This window comes from Apodemus sylvaticus, chromosome 2, assembly GCF_947179515.1.
Source record: "Apodemus sylvaticus chromosome 2, mApoSyl1.1, whole genome shotgun sequence".
Taxonomy (NCBI): domain Eukaryota; kingdom Metazoa; phylum Chordata; class Mammalia; order Rodentia; family Muridae; genus Apodemus; species Apodemus sylvaticus.
Genome location: NC_067473.1, coordinates 153,243,474 through 153,267,712, shown reverse-complemented (window position 1 = coordinate 153,267,712; position 24,239 = coordinate 153,243,474). Strand labels below are relative to the sequence as shown.

The window sequence follows — 24,239 nt, the reverse complement described above, 5'->3', positions numbered from 1 at the left end:
CCCGGCTAGCTCTGTAATGTGTAGGCCCTGAAGAACACAGCCTTGGCCCGTGAACAAGGCAAAATCTCCGTAAGCCAGGAGGACTAAGTAAAGCCAAACTAACTTCTTTCCTTCTGGGGGACATTGATGCCAAGTGATCATCCTGGGCTGGGACCAGCAGTGGGCAATGTGCCTGACTTTTAGTAAAGCACGTTGGCAAAATCCATCATGTTATTGATGTGACAAGACAGGATTATGTGGATCAGATGACAACACAGACAGGTGTGAGTTTTTCCAAAGTAGAACTTGTGAGACAGAAACAAAACCCAAATCATCAGCATTTTGTATCTGGTCGACATCCAGGGAACTCGATCACTGTCCTTGGTTCTGCCTAGTTCCCCATTTTGAGAAGGCACTGGATAAAAATATGAAAGTTATAGTTATCAAGCATTCTGATAAGATAAGGCTAAAGAGCAGTAACTGAAACATTAATAACTGAATCCAAGATTTGTTTTTTTTTTAATGGATGGAAAGATGCTTCAAATAAAAATAAGTCAGAGAAAATAGGAAGAATTCTGAAATTAGTTTTACAATGCCCAAAGCAGTGGTGTTCTCTGTGTTAGGTGAGAACACAGACTTAGAGCAGGAGCCCAGGGCTTCGGCTGAGTATAAATTCACAACTTCCGCTCTTAGTGAGATTGGGGCACACAGCACTCAGGGCCTCTTCCGAGGGCAGGGGCCTCAGAGAAGACCCCTTAAAGCCGTAGGACAGTGGGATGGGAAACCAGCAGTCCTTGACTTCAAACTCCTTCAGTCCTTCTGCATTCTGGATGCAGAATGAGAACTCTGGAAGTCCTGAAGAAGGAAAACAGAATAGTTTATGGCCACATGAAGAAACCATAGATGAGAAGACAAGTTTGAAATACGGAAGGGCTGAGGTATGGAAAAGCGATGAGATGTGTGTTCTGTCCTTCCGGAAACATATGAACACTAAGGATGGAGAACATTTTAGCTTAAGGATTGGGTGCAGATGCCTGCCCAATGAGATCCTGTGCTCTTTCTCACTGGATGAAGCTCTATGAGGACTAGGACAGTGTGCCCTGGGGCATGGGCAAGCTGTGAGCCCATGCTATCATTCTCTCTGCCCCCCTGGGACAGGAGTCACGTTTTGTACCCTCCCCTCACCCACCCTCAGCATCCAACAAAGTGTCTTGGATGTAGTACTGGTAGGAGTGGGTATCATTTTTAGTAACTATGCATTCAGGCACCAAAGAGAAAAGACAAGCATCTTCCCCACCCCCGGGGAGGGGAGGGAGGGAGGATCACAATCGCATTTAGAGTCCCGTCAACCAAACCAAAGAAGGCCTGGCTTGAGCAGGACAGATTAGACCAAATGTGAGCTGATGTACTGAGAGATGGAGAATTGTGGCAGGTTCAAATCTGACTGGTGACTTGTTAGTGGTGAGCCCGATTCTAACAGGTGGAACTGCATTTCGGACCACCAGGAATGGGTCGGTATAGCATGTGAATTCAGCCCAGGGAACAGCTGGCCTGCCCTGAATTTTGTATCTTTCTAGACCAACCATAGGTAGGGCAGGCGGGAGGAGATGTGGGCAAATGGGGCATCGAGGAGGCCAGAACATGCTAACTGAAGCAGGGCACACATTTACAGTAAATTCCCCCCATTCTCTGCTAAAGAGCTGTGTGGCCTTGGGCAAGCTGTTCACCGTCTCAGGGCCTCAGCTATTTCACATGTGTCTCTGAGGCGTTGTGTGCTGCCTCCTTTCCTCTGTCTTTGAAATTCTTCCTTTTCCCAATGCTCCCGCCCCTGGCCTCCTAATTTCCAGATCGTTGGAGGTGTCTCCTCACCATTCCTGAAGTTTGTCCGGCCTCTCAGCACTGCCCCCTCCCCCCAGCGCTCAGTTCAGCATCTGGTATTGAAAAGATGTTCTGTGGTAGAACACTTGTTGTTGATGGGGCAGGCTTTATTCCCAGCCTCATAGGGAGGTGAAATTAAACCTCAAGGGGGGGGGGGCTCTTATTATTAATAAAACCCAAGTCGTTACAGAAGGAAAACAGAAGTATGAAGTGTCACAATAAATATCACTGTCAGACCAACTTAAAAGTTAATTTAAAATGTATGAAAATATCAGAGATATCAGAAAAAAATCCAAAGAAAATGTTTGGAGACTGCAAAGGAGGAAGAATGATTTTGTGACAAAGAGAGACGGGGTGGGCCTGAAGCCCAAGCAGGGTGCTACCTGTTCATAATTCTTTGAGAGAGAAGGATTAGTACTCTGACCCTGTGGCTACCCACAATCACATGGAATCCAGCAGTTCTCAGGGTTGGGGGTGTGGGTAACCATGGTCTCCCCTGTCTTCCTGACCCAGGGTTCCCTGTCAGCCAGTTGAGGCCTAGAAGCCTTTCTCTGACTCCTTGTTACCTTCTATCATCTCTGTCCTTAACCCTTACTGAGCCTGCCTCTAACTCTCTCCAAATCCCACCCTTTCCACCACCCACTTAAGACAGGGCCAGCCTGCCCCTTGTCTGCACCCCTGGGTCACCTCCTTCCAGCTCCAGCTTCAGCTGCGCCTCTCCTCCATCCAGGCCACCACAGCACTGCTGAGTCATCTCTGCAAAGTGCCCTTGTGATCACGCGCTCTCTGCTGGAAACCCTTGATTCAGGCTGCCTTTATGTGCAGTACAAAAGCGTCTCTGGCACGCCCCTGCCACAGACCCAAGCCCACTCCAGGGTCCCTACTGTTCCTTTCCACAGTCCCTGAATCCCCCTGGCTAGCCATTGACTCCAGTTCTTCACACAAGCTGCTTCCTCCACTGGAAGTGCCGAACCTGAGCTGGCTCTACTGTGCTTCTCAGGCGGGCTCAGTCTGCACTTAGGTCAGTCCAGAAGCTCCAAGCTGGGTGAGCACGTGTAGAGTTCCCAGGGCTTACACGGCTTGTCCGGGAGTGGCCCCACTCACACAGACAAGGACCATGTTGTTCTCTGGCTCCTGCAGAGCTGGGTGGATTATCCCTTGAACGCTCACAGTGTGGGAGTGGGGGTGGGGCAGAGGTTGTACTTCATAGTAGAGTCTACACGGACAGCTTGTGGTCCCAGAGCGGTACACTAGCTGCTCTGCGCTCAGCCACAGGTCTCCTGCACCTAGCATAGTTCCTGGACTCTAGGGAATGCTCAGCCTGGAATGAGTGAAGAGACGATATCTGCCCCAAGTTTCCCTGCATCTCACTGGCCCCCTTACCCAAGACCCTGCCCCGGGAAGAGGGCCCCTTACCGAGACCAACACCCTTAATCCCTTCTGCCCTGGCTCGTTCACTTCCTCTTGCAATGATCTAGGGGGCAGAGAGACAGAGCAAGCATGTGTGCTCCACATAGCCTGTAGGAAAGCAGCTATAGGCTCTGTACTACAGAGGGCCTGGTGTGATTCCCAAATCCTGCGGCTCTCCAAGGAGTTTGAGCCCTGCGCTCTACGGTGGCTGCTGGAGAAGCCATCTTGGCTGGCTGTCCAGACTGTCATTGCCCCCCAATCCAGGATCCATCCATGTGGCATCTGGTCCCCTCCTTTGGCATATCTTCTGTGCCCCAAGCTTCAGAGCCCAGCCTCACCCTGAGGCACCTTGCCAAGAAGTGGTTGGCTGTGTTTCCAATCACCTGCCCCTCTCTGCTCACTGTAAGACCTGGTGACACCATAATGCAAAACACACAATCCCTTTGGCCAGAGAATTAGTCTTCCTGTGGTAGACAATGACATGTGGGTGCATCTAGGGCTACCTGAGACCCCACTATCTGTTAGGCATAGTGCAAAGTCTCCGCCCTACATTGTGTCTCAGATCTGGATCTTGTTACTGTACCATCTCATGGACGGAAAGACTAAGTAGACACAGTCCATGGTGTTAAGCTGGTTCCTTCCCATCTCTGGTCATCCGCATAAACTACTTAGGTCCACAGGTCAATGCACTCAGCCTGATCTGCTGTTCAAAGTGGAACAACTTTGCACATGGGGGTCTCTACTGTCCACCTGATGTTGGAGCTTGCTTTGCAAGGTCCAGAAACTCATAACATGGCTTTAATGTTCTCCATCGATGGGCTGGAGAGATGGCTCAGTGGTTAAGAGCACCGACTGTTCTTCCGAAGGTCCTGAGTTCAAATCCCAGCAACCACATGGTGGCTCACAGCCATCCATAATGAGATCTGATGTCCTCTGCTGGTGTGTCTGAAAATAGCTGCAGTGTACCTACATGTAATAAATGAATAAAAAAAATTTAAAAAAAAAATGTTCTCCATCGAGAAATTCAGCCAGAGGAGACCCTCCCTCATTTTGAAAGGAGACCCCCTACCCAGCCTAGCCTCCTCAGTACTGCGCCTCTCCGCCCAGCCAGCAACTGTTTCTCCACTGTGTCTTGCTGCCATCTCTCAGGGCCCTCGTCAGGCTCAGCTGGCCTGACCTCTGAAAAGAGGGAGCATGTTCGAAGGACTCTCAGGGCCCCCCCCCCACCTTTGTTCCCAGCAGAAGGTGGGAGATCATTCTCTTGGAAGCAGACAGGGTCACAATTTATTGCCTATAAATTATGAGCTCAGGGAGACGTGAAGAGACATGTTCCTTGGCCGTGGGTCCAGACACCTCTCCCCCTTCCTGGGTACTCTAGGGTGCCACATCCCCCCTTAGCGCTCCACATGACCCTGTTAAGAACAGATTGAAGTGACTGGGTAGGGCCTGACCTTAGGCACTGCAGAGCTCTTCAATCCTATGAGAATCTGTCTGGAAAGGAAGAGGAGGAGGAGGAGGAGGAGGAGGAGGAGGAGGAGGAGGAGGAGGAGGAGGAGGAGAAATTTGGCTCCTAGTCTAGACCAGAGAGAAAGAAAGTCTGGGTTTTTATTTCCCCCAAACATAGGAAAAAGTTCATTTAGCTCAGGGCCACACTCGTTTACTGGTCTCCAGCCATGAGTCTAGCCCAGCCCCAGGTACCATCAAAGGGATGGCTTTGAGGGGCAGCATGGGAATGCTGAGGGTTCAGAGCCAGCAGAGGCGCAATCCTCGTAGGTGGCTGTAAAGCGCCGGAAGGCAGAACTGGAGCCAGCTGGAGCCAGCAGGGGCTGTGCAGAATGACCGGAGCAGAGGGCGGCAAAGGAAAGGTGAATTCCTGTGCTTTCCGTGAGCAGCTTCTCTGTGTTGGGCACTGCTTGAGTATCCAGGGTAATGGAAGCGTAGCAAATGTCCCCAATAACTGATGCTTCTGCTCCTGCTGAGTCTGGGGTGAAAAGAATAGACGAAGAGAGGGGTGGGTAATCTAAATACACCCCCCCCCCAAATCATGGAAACACGGTGTCAAAGGCCAGTTGGACAACATTCCATACTGGCTGGCTGGCTGGCTCCTTAAGACAGCCTTCTGGAATAGAGAGGTACATTTGGGGCAGGTCTTGGAGAAAGGGGAACATATGTACCTGGAGAAGAGAGGCTGAGTGGGGGCCCAGCAAAGAGGTTCGTGCAGGGAGGGAGAATTAGCATGGGGCTGGCTGCCATCTCAGCTACACAGAAAGAACAAGACCTGGCCAGAGGCATTGGGTTGGAAAACAAGGGAGAAGACTTTCCATTTGCTGCAGGTGATGGTTCAAAACCAACAACAACAACAAAAAATGCTTCCATCTTTTTTTGTAAAAAAAAAAAAAAAAAAAAAACATCGATTAGGTTCATAAAGTATCAGAATAAAGAAGTGACAGAAGCAAAAATGATCCTGCCTGGAGGATCTTAGGGTGGCCCAAATTGTCACAGACAGATCCTTTGGTGACATGGTTACAGAAAAATCAGGCATGGCTGCAAAATGGTGAAGTGAGGGCTTCAGTCTCACAACTCAGAAGACAGGGCAAAGTAGGACACAGGGACACACACAGCATCCCTAGACTGGATGGTGTAAGAATCAAAGTTCTAAGAGGCAAACGAAGAAGGCAGAGCTGGTCAGGGCGAGGTGAGGCAGGACAGTGGCTTTGTAGCACCAGACAGAGAGAGATAATCCGAAAAGCTGTTGAGCATGTGCCTCTAGGAGCATGGGTCGGAATGGAGATGAATCTGAGACTTACACGCATGTCCATTATTGTCATGTTCAAATAATTACCATTCACTAAGCACAGGCCCATGTTGGGAGCCTCACAGTCTCATTTAAGTTTCACAAGCCTCAGGGTCAGCAAAATCGGCCTCATCTAATGCATAAGAGATGTTAAAAACACGCCCAAGGTCCACCATCACAGAAGAGGCAAATCTGAAAGGTGCTATTTTCTTTTGTGACGTTCTTTCTCTGTGTTATTAGGGTGGTGTCCAATAGTGGCCAAGGCATGATGATAGTCCCTGGAAAATGTATCTGGAGTCTGAGAATGGCTCTCCCAGAGGTGCTTCCCGCTCTCAATTAGCTACTAATTATCAGCCATCAAATGCTAATGCCACTCCCTTAGATTCCCAACATAGAAAACATGGGAAATGCTCTAAAATGGATGGGGGGGGGGAAGGAAAATGTGTGTAGAGAATTGAAAATGGTCACAAATTATATTTGTGACTGCCATGCATGGGATTCTATAGCTAGAGTCTAGGATTGATAGTCTGGCTGGGGACAAGGGTTCTGAGTGCCAAGGAGTTTCACAGGAGGAGCACCAAGAGTTGCAGAAAGGAGGGAAGAGGAGGGGCGAGGGAGGGCCTGTGCTGTCGAACCCACAAGGCTGGTCTTCTTGAGCATCACTTGGAAGGACCTCCAAGTTGTAGGGTATGTAGAACAAGCAAGCACGGAGGTGGAGCAGGAGGTAACTCCTCAGGAGTCTGGCTGTTTGGAAAGGAGGCTGAGAGTAGATGCTAGTCATCCACGAGGCTCAGCGGGAACCAGTAAGCTGCTGCCTTGTGCACAGAAGAGTCAAGTAGAGCCCTATTTTCATCTTCTAAGAATAGGGAGAGGGTCAGAAAGCAGAAGACAAGCAGCAGGTAGACGGGTAGAAGCTGGAAATGCTGATAAGAAACAGAAGGAAGAGGGAACGTCCACAGGACACAGGTGCTGTGGGATCCTTTGTTCTGGATCTAATGGATAACCTGGGTTGGGAGGTGGATTCGTTCTATCATGTATTCACTACATAGGATGCTGACTGTGTGCTGGGTGCTGTCCAAAGACTGGGGATCAGGCAGTGAAAATGGCAAGGAAGCCTTTGCCTTCACAGGGCTTTGTTTCTGCTCTGTCTGCATCACTGGGACCACCCACCCAGCTCTCAGAGACAACTCAAGGGATGAAAGAAGTTTCATCATTTCAGTTCTATCACAGCAGGCAAGGCATGGAGCAACAGGTCAGTCCACAGTGGAGGGAGCATGTGGTAGGGCTCTTGGCAACACTGTAGGTGAGGAACCAGAGACTGTGACAAAAACCAGACCTTCAAAGATCCACCCCTAATAACCAGCTAGACTCCACCTCCACAAAGTACCACAATGATACCAAAATGCCCCAAAATGATACCAACCGCTCAGAAATGAGCCAGTGGGGGCATCTTACATTCAAGTCAAAATACTCCATCTGTGGCTATCATAATACAAAATACATTTCATCCAAATTTAAGCATATCTAAGCCCAAGTCTCAGGGGAGTGGGAACAAAAGAGAGGAAAGAGCAGAAGCAAATATGTCAAAGTACATGATCTATTTGAAAACAACTGTCTTTATTAAACTGAACACTATGAATAATGAATATATTCCCCCAAAAGTTGAAGGGGGGATCTAAACAGCAGGATCTTATGAAGACTCACAGCAGTCTCTTAATTGTGAGCTTCTGTTTTAAAAAATAATGAGTTACATAATTCTAATGTGCAATGGTACAAAGTAAGTATTCTTATTCCAAAAAAAAGTTGAAATGAAAACATAGAAGGTAGAAAGGTAGAAAGAACTGCAAAACCAAAACGCAGAAGAGAAATGTCAAGTTTTCTCACTCTGTCCCTGAGAACTGGTGGCTGTGACATCATTTGAACTTACTTCATCAAGCTTGGTCGGTCTTGCCATTTTCAAACCACACGGCCTCTTTCTTGGGCTGATCCCAGAGATGCCCACAGGTTCCCTTGGCAGACAGATATTCTATATCCCCAGCATCTAGAGCGTCCTAATATCTTATTGTATCTCAGGTTTGTATCCTCAAAGTGTCACACATCTCTCTCTCTCTCTGTCAGGAAATCCCTGAAGTGGGGCTATGGCCCCACTGACCTTCCAAGCCTTCCTTAAAAATATGGGTCCAAGTCTCTGTGACTTTGTAACACTTGTATTATGGATGCCTACAAAACCAGTACCATATAGAATAAGGCCAAGTTCTGCCCAGACCTTCAGCGGTAGTCAGACCTTTTAGACCACAGCTACAACAGCCTCTGAGTGCCTGTATAGTTAAACCTGGAAAAATTCTTCTCTATGAAGTCCTTTACAAGTGGAATGCCCAGTGGCACTCTCTTTTTAAAGGTGAGTCTTTTGAATGAGTTTGCAGTTTTACACCCAGAGTCTCCAGCGGGCGGTCTTGCCACTTTCAATGTGCCGCTGTCTTAGTTAGGGTTACTATTGCTGTGATGAAACACCATGACCAAAAGCAACGTGGGAGGGGAAGGGTTTATTTCATTCACAGTTCTATAAAACAGTTCATCATCAAAAGCAGGGAGGGCAGGAACTCACACAGGGCAGGAACCCTGAAGTAGGAGCTGATACAGAAGCCAAAGAGGAATGTTGTTTTCCTGGCTTGGTCCTCATGGCTTGCTCAGCCTACTGTCTCATAGAATCCAGGACCACCAGCCCAGGGATGGCACCACCCACAATGGGATGGGCCCCGGCCCTCCCTCCCATTTCCTCCCCTTCCCTGCTCTTCCTTCCCCCATCAATTGCAAAATTACAAAAATGCCCTACAGGCTTGCCTACAGCCTGATCTTATGAAGGCATTTTCTCAATAGAGGTTCCCTCCCCTCAGATGACTTTAGCCAGCCGGTGGTATTGACATAAAACTATCCAGTATAGCAGTTATTGTGGACAAACATATCTTTCATATCTTTCTCTGTGGTTTTTTTTGTTCCAAAATGTGACTACATGCCTGACTGAAAGCATGCAACAAAAACTGTATCACAACTTGAATGCTATGCTGTCTTGAAGTTACTTTTTAATTCTTTCTCACTTAAAATTTCAGAGTACAAACAGAATGCAAGCAAATTGTTTCCAGGCTGCATCCAAATGGCTGTAGCCTTGTTCCCAATAGAGTCCTCGTTCCCATCTGGAATTTCATGAGCACAGTCTTTACTGTACATGTATTTATTACCATTCTAGCCTTCCAAGCTTCAACTGATCAACCTCTGCTTACAGCATCCTAGGGTTTCTGAAACTCCTATCTCCAAAGTCTTCCAACTTCTTCCTAGTTGGAAGTTCAAACTAGCTCCAAAGTCCTCATGGGCAGAGTTAGTTACAGTAACAACTTCTTGTGGCACCAGTTTTGTGACCTGGTTAGTGTTGCTGTGACCACAACACCTAAGGGAAACAATTTAAAGGAAAAAAAAGGTGTATTTTGGCTCACAATTTGAGAATGTGTGGTCCACCATTGCAGAGAAAGCATCGTGTAGCATCATATTGGCTGGGTGACTATTCATGTCATCAGAAAACAGAAACTGATAGGAAGGACTGGCTATAACCTGTCTTTTTTTTTAACCTATTTCCACCAGATAGCCCCTCACCTCTTTAAAATGCTCAACATTCTCCCACAAAACAGTGTTACAAACTGACAAGCATTCAAAGAACAGTGTTGGGGTCTTAGAATTGCTGCACAAACCACTCAAGATACTGATCTCAGCCAAATAGGGATGGTTTATTGGACACCACACCCCAAGACTGACCAATCAGGGACATGGTCCAGATTCCCAAACTGAACCATGACCCCAATTTAAGATCCTTCCTTACAGGGCTTTTTAATCCTGACATCTACAAACATATGTACCAAGTTATTCTTCCAATCAGAATTTAGGGAGAGGGGGATTTCCTTAGAACATGTCTTTGTTCTACACTTATCCTGCTCCCATTGGTTGGGGTATTCAACTGTGACAGGGAACTTACCTTGTCTAACATTCATATCTTAACTTGCCTACCAGGATGAGACTTGTATAACATTCATATCTTAACTTGGCTACCAGGATGGGACTTGTCTAACATGCATGTCTTAACTTGCTAACCAGAGAGTCATTTATTCGCATACATGTCTCTTTGTGCCAAGTAGGATGTCAGTTCCCAAGGAGGTCTCTTAAACTTAAACTTTACTCGACTCCTACTCAAAATGGAAGTCTTATTTTAAGTAGTTTATTATATCTTTATGGTGGGACCCATCCCAGAGGCAGCTTTCTTTTTTTATATAATTTTTAAAGATTTATTTATTATTATATGTAAGTACACTATAGCTGTCTTCAGATACACCAGGTGTCAGATCTTATTACAGATGGTTGTGAGCCACCATATGGTTGCTGGGATTTGAACTCAGGACCTTTGGAAGAGCAGTCAGTGCTCTTACCCAGTGAGCCATCTCACTATTCCCCCATGGGCAGCTTATAAAGGCAAATACCATAAAAGCTCATACACAGGTGCAAAAAGTGCTGCTTGGTTGTTGATTTTGTCCAAGCTTATTGTGGAGAACTAACTATACAAAGGAGTTCTACTGACTGCTATCATGATTGGAACATCACAGAATATGTAATCAACTCAGCAATAAAAGTTTCCTAGTAACAACAGAAGCATATAATAAATTTTCCTTATGATGGTGGACTGGCAGGGTAACAGTTACCTAGACCTTAACATTTTACCTTGACCTTAACATGGGCCACTACGAGACACTTCAGAATGAATCATAGTGTCAAAATGATCTGGTAGACCAGGGACAGGAATCTAAAATTTGGCTTTTTCTGACAATATATAGACATTGAGCTTAAAGACCTCTTAGAGTATTGTTATATTCACCAAGTCCACTGAATATAACAATAACTCTCTTAGTTTGCATTCAATTGCTATATACATCTTGACCAAAGGCAACTTGGGGAAGAAAGGGTTTGTTTGGCTTAGAGGTCACAGTCCATCATTGAGAGGAGCCAAGGCAGGAACTCAAGGCAGGAACTCAAGGCAGGAACCTGAAGGCAGAAACTGAAACAGAGGCTGTGGAAGGATGCTGCTCTCACTGGCTTTCCTTTTCACAGTTTGCTGTCTTACAAAACTCATGACCATCTCCCCAGGGGTGTGGCAGAATAGGCTAGGCACTGCCAAATCCATCAATTATTAATCAAAAACATACCCATAAAGGCTTGCCTACAGATCAATCTGAAGAAAACATCTTCTAAATTAAGGTTTTTCCTTCCCAGATAGATGACCCTAGACTGTGTCAAGTTGAATAAACAAAGCAACAACGAAATCACCTTAACCAGTACAGTACCATACTAAACAAATAGGTTCTATACCGTGTTGGAACTATGTTAGGCAATGGGATTCCACAACTTCTTCTTTTAGTTGCTTATGGAATCCTATCACCTGTCAAGATTCTCTTGGGTCTTGGTTTCTCCAGGAATTAGAAATGGGAAATAGATGTGGAATCTGGGCCTTGAGTGGCTCCTCGTGGGGATAAAATGATGTCGGGAAAGAGGGGTGTTGTTCAGCTTACTCGCCACAGCGTTGGCTATTTGAGACATGCAGGAAATCATCCACCTTAGGTTTTTTTCTTATTTTAGAAGGTTTGCCCAATTGCATCAGCCCCATCAGGACGATTTTCCTTTTGGTTAACTGAAAGTCAGTTGATAGGAAACATGTTTCTAATATACTGGAAACTCATGGGAATAATGCCATTGCATTAATTAGGTCAGCTCAAATTCAAAGGGAGGGAGTTGTACAGGGTGAAAACAACAGGGTGAGACTCCTTGGGACCATCTTGGAATTCCATCTACCACTCAGCTGGAGAGTAGTCTGCTTGGTTTCTCGGTGTAGCTCCTTGTGTACCTCTAAGAAACCTGGCTTTCTGCCTCAGGATATCTATTCCTGCTCTTGCAGACATTATTCTAGAGAGAGAAGAAAAGAATTATGGCTTGGTTGGTTCTCAGTGCTGAACTCTAGCATGTCCACTGAGGCTTAGAATGGAGATGCAGCCTTGACTCTGATGGGAAAGTCCTCCAAAGACACTGCCCTGCCTGGAGAACCCAGTAGAATGGTGTCCAGACTATTGATGTAAAGAACCTGAGAAAATAAATGTGTGTTATTTTAAGCTGCTAAGTGTTTAGTAATTTGATAGACAGCATACTTGGTATGATTATTTTTAAAGCAGCGTTGGGAATGAAACCTGTAGCCTTACACGTGTTGGGCAAGGCCTCTGTCACTGAGCTATGTCTCCAAACCCATCCTGCTATACTTTTAATATCACCTTAAAGACTCCCCTGCAACCCACGGATCTAACACCGCTGTACTGCTTCCTCGAGATGCTTAGAGCCGTGTGTAGCAGTCATCCCAGACACACGGCCTTGTCTTTGCCGGGTTGAGTGGATCAGGAAGCAGGTGAGAATGCCACACGGAGGATGGGCATGCCTGTCCATCTGCTCCATGGGTAGCAGATCTGCCTATGCCCTCCCCATCCTGACTCCTGGAGAAGGTCGGAACGGCAGCGCTGGAGTGACGCTCAGCTTGCTCATCCAGACCTTTAGTTGGAGAAGGACAGTGTATAAGTGGGGGGTGAGGATGAATGAAACATGGCTTCAGAGTCCAGGTTTGCCTTCTCACTCACAAAGGATTCAAGGGACATACTGAGGAGTCCGCAGTACTGATTAACCCTGTTTCCTTAGTTTTAGCCTATTTAAATGCATCGCCCGCCAAGGGGCAGAGTCAAATGGTCAGCTGCTCTGGGGGCGTGGTGCAAGGGGGAATGTCTCCCTCGTCTTTGAAATATATAGTTATTCACTTTACATCCCAATTGCACCCTCCTGATCCTCCCTGTCATGAACCCCCCTCCCAATATCACCTCCCCCCTCTCCTCAGAGAGAAAACATCCTCTCCCGCTGAGGCCCAGTCAGCCAGTCCAATTAGGGAAACAGGATCCAATACAGGCAACAGAGTCAGAGAGACAGACTCTGCTCCAATTGTTAGGGGACCCACAGGAAGACCAAGCTGTACATCTGCTACAAATGTATAAGGAGACCTAGGGCCACTCCTGCATATTTTTTAGTTGGTGGTTCAGTCTCTGTGAGTCCCCATGTTCCCAGGTCAGCGGACTCTGTAGGCCTTCCCGTGGTGTTCTCAACCCCTCCGGCTCATTCGATTCTGTCCTTCCCTCTTCCACAAGGCTACCCGAGCTCTGCCTGATGTTCGGCTGTGAGTCTCTGCATCTGCCTCCATCTGCTGCTGGATGCAGCCTCTCAGGAGACAGCTGTGCTAGGCTCCTGTTTGCAGACACAGCAGAATATCATTAATAGTGTCAGGGGTTGGCTCTCTTACAGGTGGCATCCCTAGACCTTTCTTGAGAAGTCTTGATAAAGTAGGGAAAGCAAGAACACACAGCACGTAGGAAAACAGAAATTCAGAGATAGAGAGAGCAGAGCCGAAGGAAATGAGGCAGAGCCCTGAACACGCAGATGCCATGGAGGCTCTGCTCAGGTTAGATGCTCTAAGGAAGCCTGGCCCTGGCTGCACAGCTCCTATTGATATAAACCAAGGTGATGGGAATTAGGATGCCCTGGGGGTTCTACTCTTGGGCTGTGGTCCGTCGCATTATGTTCACATTTATTGAGCGCTTCCCATGTGCCAGAATCTGGACTGCGGCTGGGGGCAAGGCCAGTCAAGCCCAGAGCCACACTGTCGGTGTCTGCAGGAAAACATGAGCACCCCATGCAGTGACGTGAGCGAAGGTGCCAGTGGGGTGAGCAGGGGTCACAGCAGGGCTTTTGTTTGCTTGCTTGATTGATCTTGACACCACTGTTTAATTTTTCATTTTTAATTATTTTTAAGTGTGCATCAAGGCAGAAACAATAGTGTAATAAACTCCCATACAGCCCATCATCAAGCTCCAACCATCTTTATTAATGTTTTATTAATATTAATACCATGCTAGCTAGTACATTTTACTGTATTTTAATACAGATTCAAGCTCAGTTTCTTTACTCATAAATACTGCATGCGTCTCTGACGTAAGCATTCTTTAATAATCAGGAGATAGCTCAACGGGGCTTCCATCCTAAGACCTCTGTTCCCCACCCCCACCCCACCCCCATCACAGGGGACATCACAAATCCTGAGTGGAATATTCCACCTTACCCCTAGGTGTCTTGCCAAGAACTTGGCATTTCAGGAATGTCGAACGGACTTGGGGTCTTTGGATGTAGACTCCCAGTAAAGCTGTGCATTTGTGCACTGGAGACCCAGAACCTGGGTCTCATGGTGGGTTGTACTGATCTAATCAACGCTACCTCCATCCTCCCTAACTGAGCCCTTGTCTCTGTCCCTGCTGCAGATTGAAATGCTAGAACACAAATACGGGGGCCACCTGGTATCCCGCCGCGCCGCGTGCACCATCCAAACCGCTTTTCGCCAGTACCAGCTCAGCAAGAACTTTGAGAAGATCCGTAACTCGCTCCTGGAGAGCCGCCTGCCTCGGCGGATCTCGCTGCGCAAGGTGAGGGCTCCCACAGCAGAGAGCCTGGTGGCAGAGAAGGCGCTCCTGGAGGGCTGTGGGCTCCTGGGGCTCCCGCTGGGGCGCTCGCCCTCGCTGCCGCCCACCTTCGCTGGCTCGCTCACCGAGCTGGAGGACTCCTTTACCGAGCAGGTGCAGTCCCTGGCCAAGTCCATAGACGACGCCCTCAGTACCTGGAGCCTCAAGACGATGTGCTCGCTGCAGGAGAGTGGCGCGTACCAGCTCCACCAGGCACTGCACCCGAGTGCGGGACAGCCAGGCCTGGAGAGCGAGGCGGCGCGGGAGCCGGAGAGTGGCCCAGGGTCTGGAGACGAGGCCAGTGGCCTGCCACAGGGTCACAGCGGTACCCTCATGATGGCTTTCCGGGACGTCACGGTGCAGATCGCTAACCAGAACATCTCTGTTTCCTCCTCCACCGCCCTGTCTGTGGCCAACTGTCTGGGCGCACAGACTGCCCAGGCCACAGCCGAGCCTGCGGCCGCCCAAACCGAACAAGGGGACACTACCGCGGCTCAGGAGGTCTCGGAAGTCCCGGTCTCGGAAGTCCCAGCCTCGGAACAGATAAACCCACCCAGTGAGAACTCAGAGGCTGCGGAGAGCCGCGCCCCGAGCGCACCTGAACCCACGGTGGCCGAGACCGTGGTGGAGGAAGCAGTGGCTACGGAGGTGGAGGAGGAAGAGGAAGGGTCCAGGCAGGCAGGGAAAGGGGAGGAGGCCGAGGGAGGCGACAACTCTGAGCAGCTGAGCTGCAGCAGCACTTCCACCAAGTCGGCCAAATCTGCCTCAGAGGTGTCAGCCGCCGCCTCCAAGGAGGCCCTGCAGGCGGTGATCCTGAGCTTGCCACGCTACCACTGCGAGAACCCAGCCAGCTGCAGGTCCCCGACGCTCTCCACGGACACCCTGCGCAAGCGGCTGTACCGTATCGGCCTCAACCTCTTCAACATGTGAGTGAGCTTGGAGTCCAGGGAAGGACAGGGAGGGAGGGAGGAATTGTTTCCATGATTTGCCTAGATTAATACCCTCGCCTGAGCCCCCAGGCAGTGTCTAAGAAATACACACTATATTTTTTTCCAGATAACCCACACATTAAACATAGGTTCTCACAAGTATTGCTTTCTAAGCTGAAATAGTGGTTTGGAAATTGGGAAAATACAGAGTTGAGCACAGGCAATATGGAGACTGAGCAGGAAACACTGAGGACGAAAATGGTGTTAGGGAAACGGTGTTATTTCACTGGGATCACACAACGAGGAAATGGCAGAGACAGACACGGTATAAAAATAAGATAGCGTCCTGGTGGAAGGCGCTCAGGCAGCAAGCCTCAGTTCTGTCCCAGGAAAAGACGTAAGTGTGGGAGGAGAAAGATGACCCCACAGAGTTGTCTTCTGACCTCCTGTGATGGCCATTCCCTCTCCCCGCAAATGACAATTTATTTGAAAATACTTTTTATAAAGTAGCAGGATAGGTAAGAGGAGAGAAAGACAGAAAGGAACTATAGAGAGAACCAAGCGGATAGAAAAGGGATTAGGAAATAGGAGAGAAAGGAATGTCTTCCATAACTCAGAGACTCAAACAAAACTGTACAGCAAGAATGCAGGCAGGGCCACGCTGAGGAAAGAGACAGTTCTGTCCCCGTGAGGTGCGCACTGACACTCACTAACCCTTCCTCCCTCTTAGTTACCAGCGCAGAGCAGGAATCCTTTCCTGTGCTCATTCGTTCATGTAACTATTACTGTCAGGCCCTTACCACGGAGACGAGTGAGACACGGCCCCTGGCCTCACGAGGTGCCTGCGGTCCTCCCAGCAGTATCTAGAGATAGGGAACATCCTCCTATTTCCCAGAATAGCTAGCAGGCTCACGGGAGAGTAAAAGGTTGCACACTGTTCAACTGTCAGCAAGAGGTAAACCTAGGCGAGGCCAGAGCCATCCATCCTTTTGTAGAGGAGGCTGCCACCTGGTGAGCACAGCGCCTCCCTAGCTCTCCTGCTGTGACACCGCCACCCCTCCCCCATCACTTCCTCGTGCATGTGAAATCAGATACCTTCTCCTTCACGACTGTGATTCCCAGCCTATCCCTAGTGAAGAACCAGCTGTATCCCCCTCCCCCTACAGATGGGAAAATGATGCCTTTGCAAAAACACAATACAAATTAATTGCTAGGAGAGAAGTCACAGGTTTGAGTGTCCTGAAAATGTCAAGCATTTGAGGAAAGGTTTCTCCTGATTACTTATCTCTTCTGACCCAGTGAATGGCAGCCCCAGGAGCCACCTGGGGACCACAGTGGCTATCCAGAGCAGGACAGGGACAGAGAAGGGGGCTTCCCTACTTGTTTTGCGTTCTTATTGAGTCAGACCTCCTCTTCTCAAGTCAAACCACATACCTGTCCCCAGCCCCCACCCACCACCCACCCCACTCCCCATACCTCCCCGGCATCCTCACTCCACCCCTCTGCGATGCTCTGGTGACAGTTACTCCCACGGGGAGCCCCAGGGTGGGCCTGGGAAGTTGCTATGGCAGGGCTTATGGGAGACAAGACAGCCTCGACTTACTCTCTCTCCTCCCAACTCCAACCCTTCTGCAGAAACCCGGACAAGGGCATCCAGTTCCTGATCTCGCGTGGCTTCATCCCTGACACCCCCATCGGTGTAGCCCACTTCCTCCTCCAGCGGAAAGGCCTCAGCCGCCAGATGATAGGAGAGTTCCTAGGCAACAGCAAGAAGCAGTTCAACCGGGACGTGCTGGAGTGAGTGCCCGTGGTGGGGGCCCTGCCCTCCCTGCTTCCATTCATGCCCTGGACCCAAGAATTCTCATTGTTTCTTGGGAGGTGGGAATCCTTGCTCTGGCTTCCTGCACAACACCAAGTGCAGTCATTCATTTGATGGTTCGATGAGCCTGGAGCCTTTGGGTGCTCCAGGGACACCCTAGGGCATGAGAAACAGGAGTGGGACAGGTGCACAAAAACAATTACTGAGTTGTGCCGCTCAAGCTCACTCCTGCTCCAGCCGGCTCCTTAGCCTGCCTTCTCTCTGCACCTGCCCTAGCAGGTGCGGGACGCCCTAGCAGGTGTGGGACGCCCTCGCCAAGGCTCATTTTCATATTGATAGAGGCAAAACATGGAGAAAGGGGGCTAAATTGGGGGTTATTAAAACAGAGAAATACTAAGATTCCATGAAGGAGAATCAACCAACAAAATCACCCCCAAAGGAGCCTGTGTCTCAAGCTCCGGGAAGCGGCTGGCAGCGGGCTAACGACTGCCTCAGCCTTGTGGTCTCTGAGCTGCTCAGCCACTTCATCTCCAGAGGGCAGGTTGGCACTTCTCTGGCTGGAGAACAGAGCCTTGGAGTCTCCTCTTCCCTGGGAAAGGCGAGAAGGGCCCATAGGTTCTGCTCTGGGCTCCCGAGAAAGCATGTTCTTCTTGTTCTTGTGATAGGGACACAGGACACAGGGCTGGGAGCTTGGAGGGTCACTGAGAGTGTTTCTGCCCAGTGCTAGGAAGATGATCAAGGAGATGGCGTCTCTTATAGAATAGTCACAGAACTCTTGCAAAGTAAACACGGCACAGGCCCTCTGTGTCCCAGCCTGTGAGGATGGGAGAGTTTGGTCCTGTGAGGATGGACCGGTGGTTCTTTGAGTATGAGGTCAGGTATTCTGGCACACCTCATGGTCTGAGAAAACTTAAAGGCCCAGATAGCATCTCCTTGCATGCTCTGGAGTCAGTGATGATGGGGGCGGGTCCAAAGGATCTCTGCCTCCCTGGATGGCATCCCTAGGCAGAACCAATGCTTTGCCCCTGCTCTCTGGGAACTGGGGCCTGAGCCTGTGTTTTCACACTAGAAGAGTAATGAGAACTGATAAACTCTAGCAATTCCCATTTGCTCTCTTTCCTTCTCCTCCCTCCAACCCCATCCTGCCAGCTCTGTTAGGTAGTGTGTTCCAAAAGGATGCCCAGGACTTATGCGGGGACCCAGAGCACACCACACAATTCAAGAGGAGAAAGGCCACACTTCCATCCTCTCCCTGCCCCATCTTCACCCCCGGGTTCCATCTTTGGCCTTCTGTCCCTTTCCACTAACTTCCTTCTGCCCACCTGACCCGTGCTCCCAGGGGATTTTGATTGTCTCTCTCTCCCCTCTGGGAGACAAGTGTGACCCTGCTCCCTTCATGGCTTCCTCTGGTTGGTTGGTTTGTCTGTCTGTGTTTTCTGCCATGCCCTATCACCATGCAACTTGGCCTGTATCCCAGTGCCAAGCCCACATTTGATCCGGAACGTGAGATACACAGGTTTTGTGTTGAACAATGCGGGGAAGGCTAATTACCGCTCTTCCCTGGAAACAGGGCACTACAGAGAATGGGTGAGTCGGTGGGGGTAAGAGCTTCAGACCTGGGCCTGCTGCTGTGGCCTGGGCTGGAGAACATCAGGCTAGGGAGAAAACTGGCAACCTGGGCACCCAGGCTTAATCCAGACCCACACCGGCTAGTATTTCTGGTGAGAAGGGGCTGGTGGGGAGATTCTAAGAAAAAGCTATTTCTGCTTCCGGGTGCTAGGTAGCTTGGGGAAGGTGCTTGCCTAGGTCTTGTTTCTTTATCTGTAAGATGAGAAAGCTGGGCTGTGTGATCTCAGAAGTCCCCTTGAGTTCTGTGAAATCTGTCATCTTCCCTGTTCCTTAGAGAGGTTTGCTGATGAGTCTCTGGCCTAAAGGTGGGGGCCGTGCTTTGTCATCCTGTCAGAGTCTCAGAGCTGTTCTCAGGCTTGAAGGCAGTGCTGGGGCTTCAGGGAAGAATGAGATGACCATTTATTAGTCATTTAACAAACACTGAGTGTTCTGTGTTAAGAAAAGACCTGGACTGGGCATTCTGTATGTGTATATGGGAACAAGGAGGACTCATGGTCTCAGGAAATGTACACACCTAAACACGGATGAGGGGAGCGGGGGAGATGAGAGAGAATATATATTTTTTTAAGCCAATAAGACAACAAGGGCTTTTCTGCTGGCATCCTGGGTATGGGGTACAGAGGAGAGGCATGGCACTGTGCCCACAAATATCTTACGTCCCAAGCTTTATTCTGCAATACAAATCCTGCCCCAGAATCTGAACTTCTGACACATTCAGCCCCTGGATAGACTCAACCTCACAAAAGAGAGCCCTATACCCCAAGTTCATAACTCCCTGGTTTGTACCTGAGATATGGTAGCTTCTTCCTACAAAAAGCCAGCAGGATGTGGAGAAACAGAGAGTCCGGTGTCAATATCGAGAGCCAGGACACTGGGAGCATTGGGTCTCCCTGACACTCCAGCCTGCTACCTGGAAACACGAAATAACCGGCTCCTCCCTCCCTACTCCCACTGGACTCAGCACAGGAAGTCACAGCTGTCTGGTGTGGCTTTGCCCAGGCTGGAAAAGCTTCTCTGGGATAGTCTACAGCCCTGGCCTGCCCTGCCCCTGCATGAGAGCATTCAGCAAGTCACATCTATTCCATACATAGCTGTCTTCCAAACAAAGGACGTAAATCGCCCCTGTCCTCAGAGAATGAGACATGCCAAGCCACAGAGTTCTCCAGCGAACAGCAGTGGGAAGGAAGATTGAGTTGGAATGACTCTCAGAGGGGAAATTCTTATTTCAGAGGCAGCGTTCAGACCTGAGGGGGAAAAGAAAAGAGCAGGAGCTACCTCAGGTGCTTGCCCAAGCCTGAGCACACCACCGTGGGCCCTGATCCCAGAGTGCAGCCCTGCCTGGGCGTTCTTGGCGGCTGATGGTTCTGGGCTCTGGACTCATTTTCCCAGAAGACACATTTCATTTGAATGGGAAGTGTCACAAGCTCATGTAGCTGATCTCAGGCTGGCTTTGTTCTCATAGAGGGTTGTAGAATCTTTTGGTATCTCCCTGGTTTGCAGACACAGAGTGAGGAGGGTATAAGGTTATAGAGTCCAGCCCTGGTCCTGACCCTATCTCTGCCTTCTGATCCTCTGAGATGTGAGCTAATGTCTCAGCATTCTCCATCTTGAAGCTTCCTGACCAAGCTTTTCCAGTCATATTGAACTCTATCTCCTTAAACCATGAGCTAGAACAAAACCAGTCTCACTTAGGGTAGTTCCTGTTGAGTGTTTGATCACAGCAATGAGAAAAACAGCTAATCCAGAAAATTGGTTCTGAGCAGTGGGGCCGTAACTCTAACAAGGCTGACCATGTGGCTATTGGGCCTTAAGACCTGGTAACAGAGCCAGGCGGTGGTGGCGCACGCCTGTAATCCCAGCACTCTGGGAGGCAGAGGCAGGCAGATTTCTGAGTTCGAGGCCAGCCTGGTCTACAGAGTGAGTTCCAGGACAGCCAGAGCTATACAGAGAAACCCTGTCTCGAAAAAACCAAATCCTAAAAACAACCTACAGCCTCCCCCCCCCCAAAAAAGACCTGGTAACAGAAAGATAATATGGAAGAGTTCGAAGCTTTAGGCTCAAGAAGTCTTAGAAGGCTGTAGGTAGAGTTATCACAGTTATTGATTAGAAGAACATGATGCTGATTGAAACACAGATGACGAAAGGTCCAGCTCCTGAGGCTGCAGAAGTAACCAAAATTCTACCAAGACCTGGACTAGAACCAGTATCTAGCTAGGTCAAAGCATCTGGCTAGATTCTACCAAGATTCTGAGGTTTGAGTGAGACTGGGGTTAGAAGTAGTGGACCCTGGCTTTGAGGTTTTGAGGGGCTTTGAGGTAACATAGCATTAGAGGAGTCTGGCATAGTTATGACTCACTGCAAATATAACAGATGCCGTCCTGAGGCTACTGTGAACCCTGGATGCTAGCTATAAAGGTGCAAGGGTTGGCATTGACTGAATTGAGTCTCAGTATTGTGTCCTTCCTAACCTTCCTTGCCAGAAATAGGTAACTTGTCTTTGGATTTCACAGGGGGTTCACAACTAAGAGACTGTCTTGAATCCCAGAAGGGATTTTGGAATTTGGAATTTGGGGAAATGTTGGAACCATAAGACTTTGGTAACTTCTGTGGTTGGTTATACTGGATGCATTTGGCATTTTGGGAAGGTGCTTACTGTGGGCTAGAGGTAGGATACGGTGGTCTGAGTGTGAAGTGTCTCCCCCAGGCTCAAGTGTTTGAACACTCGGTTCCCAGCTCACAGTGCCCTTTTGGACGATCTCAGAACCTCTTGGACTTGGGGCCTGCCTGGAAGACACAGGGCTCTAAGGGCAGAACTAGTTGGTTATAGGTCCTGGTTCCAACCTAAGCTCTCTGCTTCCTAATCCACTAAGATGTGAATAGGATGTCTGAAGCTCCCACGATCACCAAGCTGCCTGCTACTATTCCTTACTGTGGTGGACTGTGTTCCCCCAAACTGCAAGCCAAAATAAGCCCTTCCCCCCTTAAGTTGCTTCTTGTCAGGTATTTGGTCACAGTGCAAGAAAAGTAACCAAAATAGAGTGAATTCTAGTAGGCCTATAATCAAGTAAGAATAAAGCTATCAAAGGGCCGTGCCCACTCTAAGACATTGACTGTTTGGTTTTTACATCCACATTTGTTACATAAGAATCATAGTAGTCTGCTGAATTTTGTCTTTTTAAGCTCAGGTGACGTGTTGAACTGCCTGAGACTCTGGAGGACTTCTATAAATGTTAGCTGTTTCCATTTTTATTTTCCTACCTAAAACCGAGACACATTAGAACCTTTCCACTGCTTTTTTTGGAGCAGAAGAGCTTGAGTGTACCAGTTCTGGTTTGATGTCAGACCCACTCATCAGATGAGAACTTGCTAGAATTTGCCAGGGAGACGTGGGAAAGAACAGCATGGGACTGGCTCGTTCTGGAGACTACCCTGTATCCTGAAGACATCCCTTCTGGATGTACAAAAGAGACACCTTGCAAGCCCAGGCATATACAGGAGCCAGGCAGGACCTTTTAGGGATAGCTGTACCCACTGCTCTGCCCACCCACAGTTTTCACATGGCTGGGAATTTAGCTCCGCTCTATTTCCTTCCTGAAGTGTCTGCTTCAGCGGGCTTGAAGGCCAGCGGATGGGCAAATGTTCTGGGCCAGCTGTGAGCAGTCTCTCTTCGAGCGTGGATGATTCTTTCCCATGTGAATCACATGCATGAGGATACCCGTGCCTATCATTTCACTGGGAATGCTCTAAAGGTGGCTTTAGGGTATCGCTGCCAGCAGGAAATTTCTGGCATGTTCCTTCCTTCCACTAGTCTTCTTGGGTCCTGGGTGAAGTTCTGGTGCATACTAATTAGCATTTGATGTTGAAGTCAGATTTCCATGACTTCATTTCCACCAGCATGTGTCTGTTGGCCAGAATGTAACAGACTTGTTCTTCTCAGGACATTTTTAAATGAAGACAGATTGTCTGTCAATACCCAACAGTCTGGAAGGCGGTGGCCTTTCTGGCTAGCAAGAAATTCTTTGAGAACATCTTGCCTACTCGTTACTATTATTTGAGAGCAGACCCTTTGCCTGAGGAATTCCCTTGTGGAGAGGATGGTGAGGCTGTGGCTTGGGAGACCCTATCAGGGTCTAGAGAAAGGGAGGAAAGGACCGTGTAGGAAAAGGTCTTAGAGCTATGGCTTCAAAAGTTCTCTTCTACCACAGAGAGGCAAGAGGGGTGTCTTTTTAAAGTGCTGTCTTAAGAAAATATATATCATAATGATAAGGCACTTAACATGGATAAAGACCCAGGTTCAAATCCTGGAACTGTTAAAGAAGGAAGGAAGGGAAGGAGGGAGGGAGGGAGGGAAAAGGGAAGGGAAGGGAAGGGAAGAGAAGGGAAGAGGAGGGGAGGGGAGGGGAGGGGAGGGGAAGAGAGGAGAGGAGAGGAGAGGAGAGGAGAGGAGAGGAGAGGAGAGGAGAGGAGAGGAGAGGAGAGGAGAGGAGAGGAAAGGAAAGGAAACCAGTGGTGTCTTTCTGGATTTAAATCTTGACCTCCCATCTCTCTTGGCACCCTACTCTATCGCAAACAAAGAATTTTCACATGAAGAACTTCGGAGGGGTGAGAAGCATCTTAAGAAATGTTCGACATCATTAATCATTAGGGAAATGCAAATCAAAACAACCCTGAGATTTCACCTCACACCAGTCAGAATGGCTAAGGTCAAAAACTCAGGAGACAGCAGGTATTGGCGAGGATGTGGAGAAAGAGTAACACTCCTCCACTGCTGGTGGGATTGCAAGATGGTGCAACCACTTAGGAAATCAGTCTGGCGGTTCCTCAGAAATCTGGGCATGACACTTCCGGAGGACCCTGTTATACCACTCCTGGGCATATACCCAGAGGATTCTCCGGCATGCAATAAGGACACATGTTCCACTATGTTCATAGTAGCCCTATTTGTAGTAGCCAGAAGCTGGAAAGAACCCAGGTGTCCCTCAATTGAGGAATGGATACAAAAATGTGGTATATTTACACAATGGAGTACTATTCAGCCATTAGAAATAATGAATTCATGAAATTCTTAGACAAATGGATGGAGCTAGAGAACATCATACTAAGTGAGGCAACCCAGTCTCAAAAGATTAATCATGGTATGTACTCACTGATAAGTGGATATTAGCCTAGAAACT

At 48.7% G+C, this 24,239-nt stretch overlaps 1 protein-coding gene across 3 annotated transcripts in view; it reads left to right on the top strand.

Moving 5' to 3' along the window:
* The window catches only part of Iqsec3 (IQ motif and Sec7 domain ArfGEF 3), a 94,967-nt gene that overhangs the window by 45,805 nt on the left and 24,923 nt on the right, over positions 1–24,239 (top strand). For 2 of the 3 annotated variants that reach the window (XM_052172653.1, XM_052172654.1), the window contains exons 4-5: positions 14,491–15,614; positions 17,253–17,414. In XM_052172653.1, the coding sequence (XP_052028613.1) occupies positions 14,491–15,614; positions 17,253–17,414 (1,286 nt within the window). Of the gene's footprint in view, positions 1–14,490; positions 15,615–17,252; positions 17,415–24,239 lie in introns of those variants that run through there. The other variant, XM_052172655.1, reaches the window with a different exon arrangement.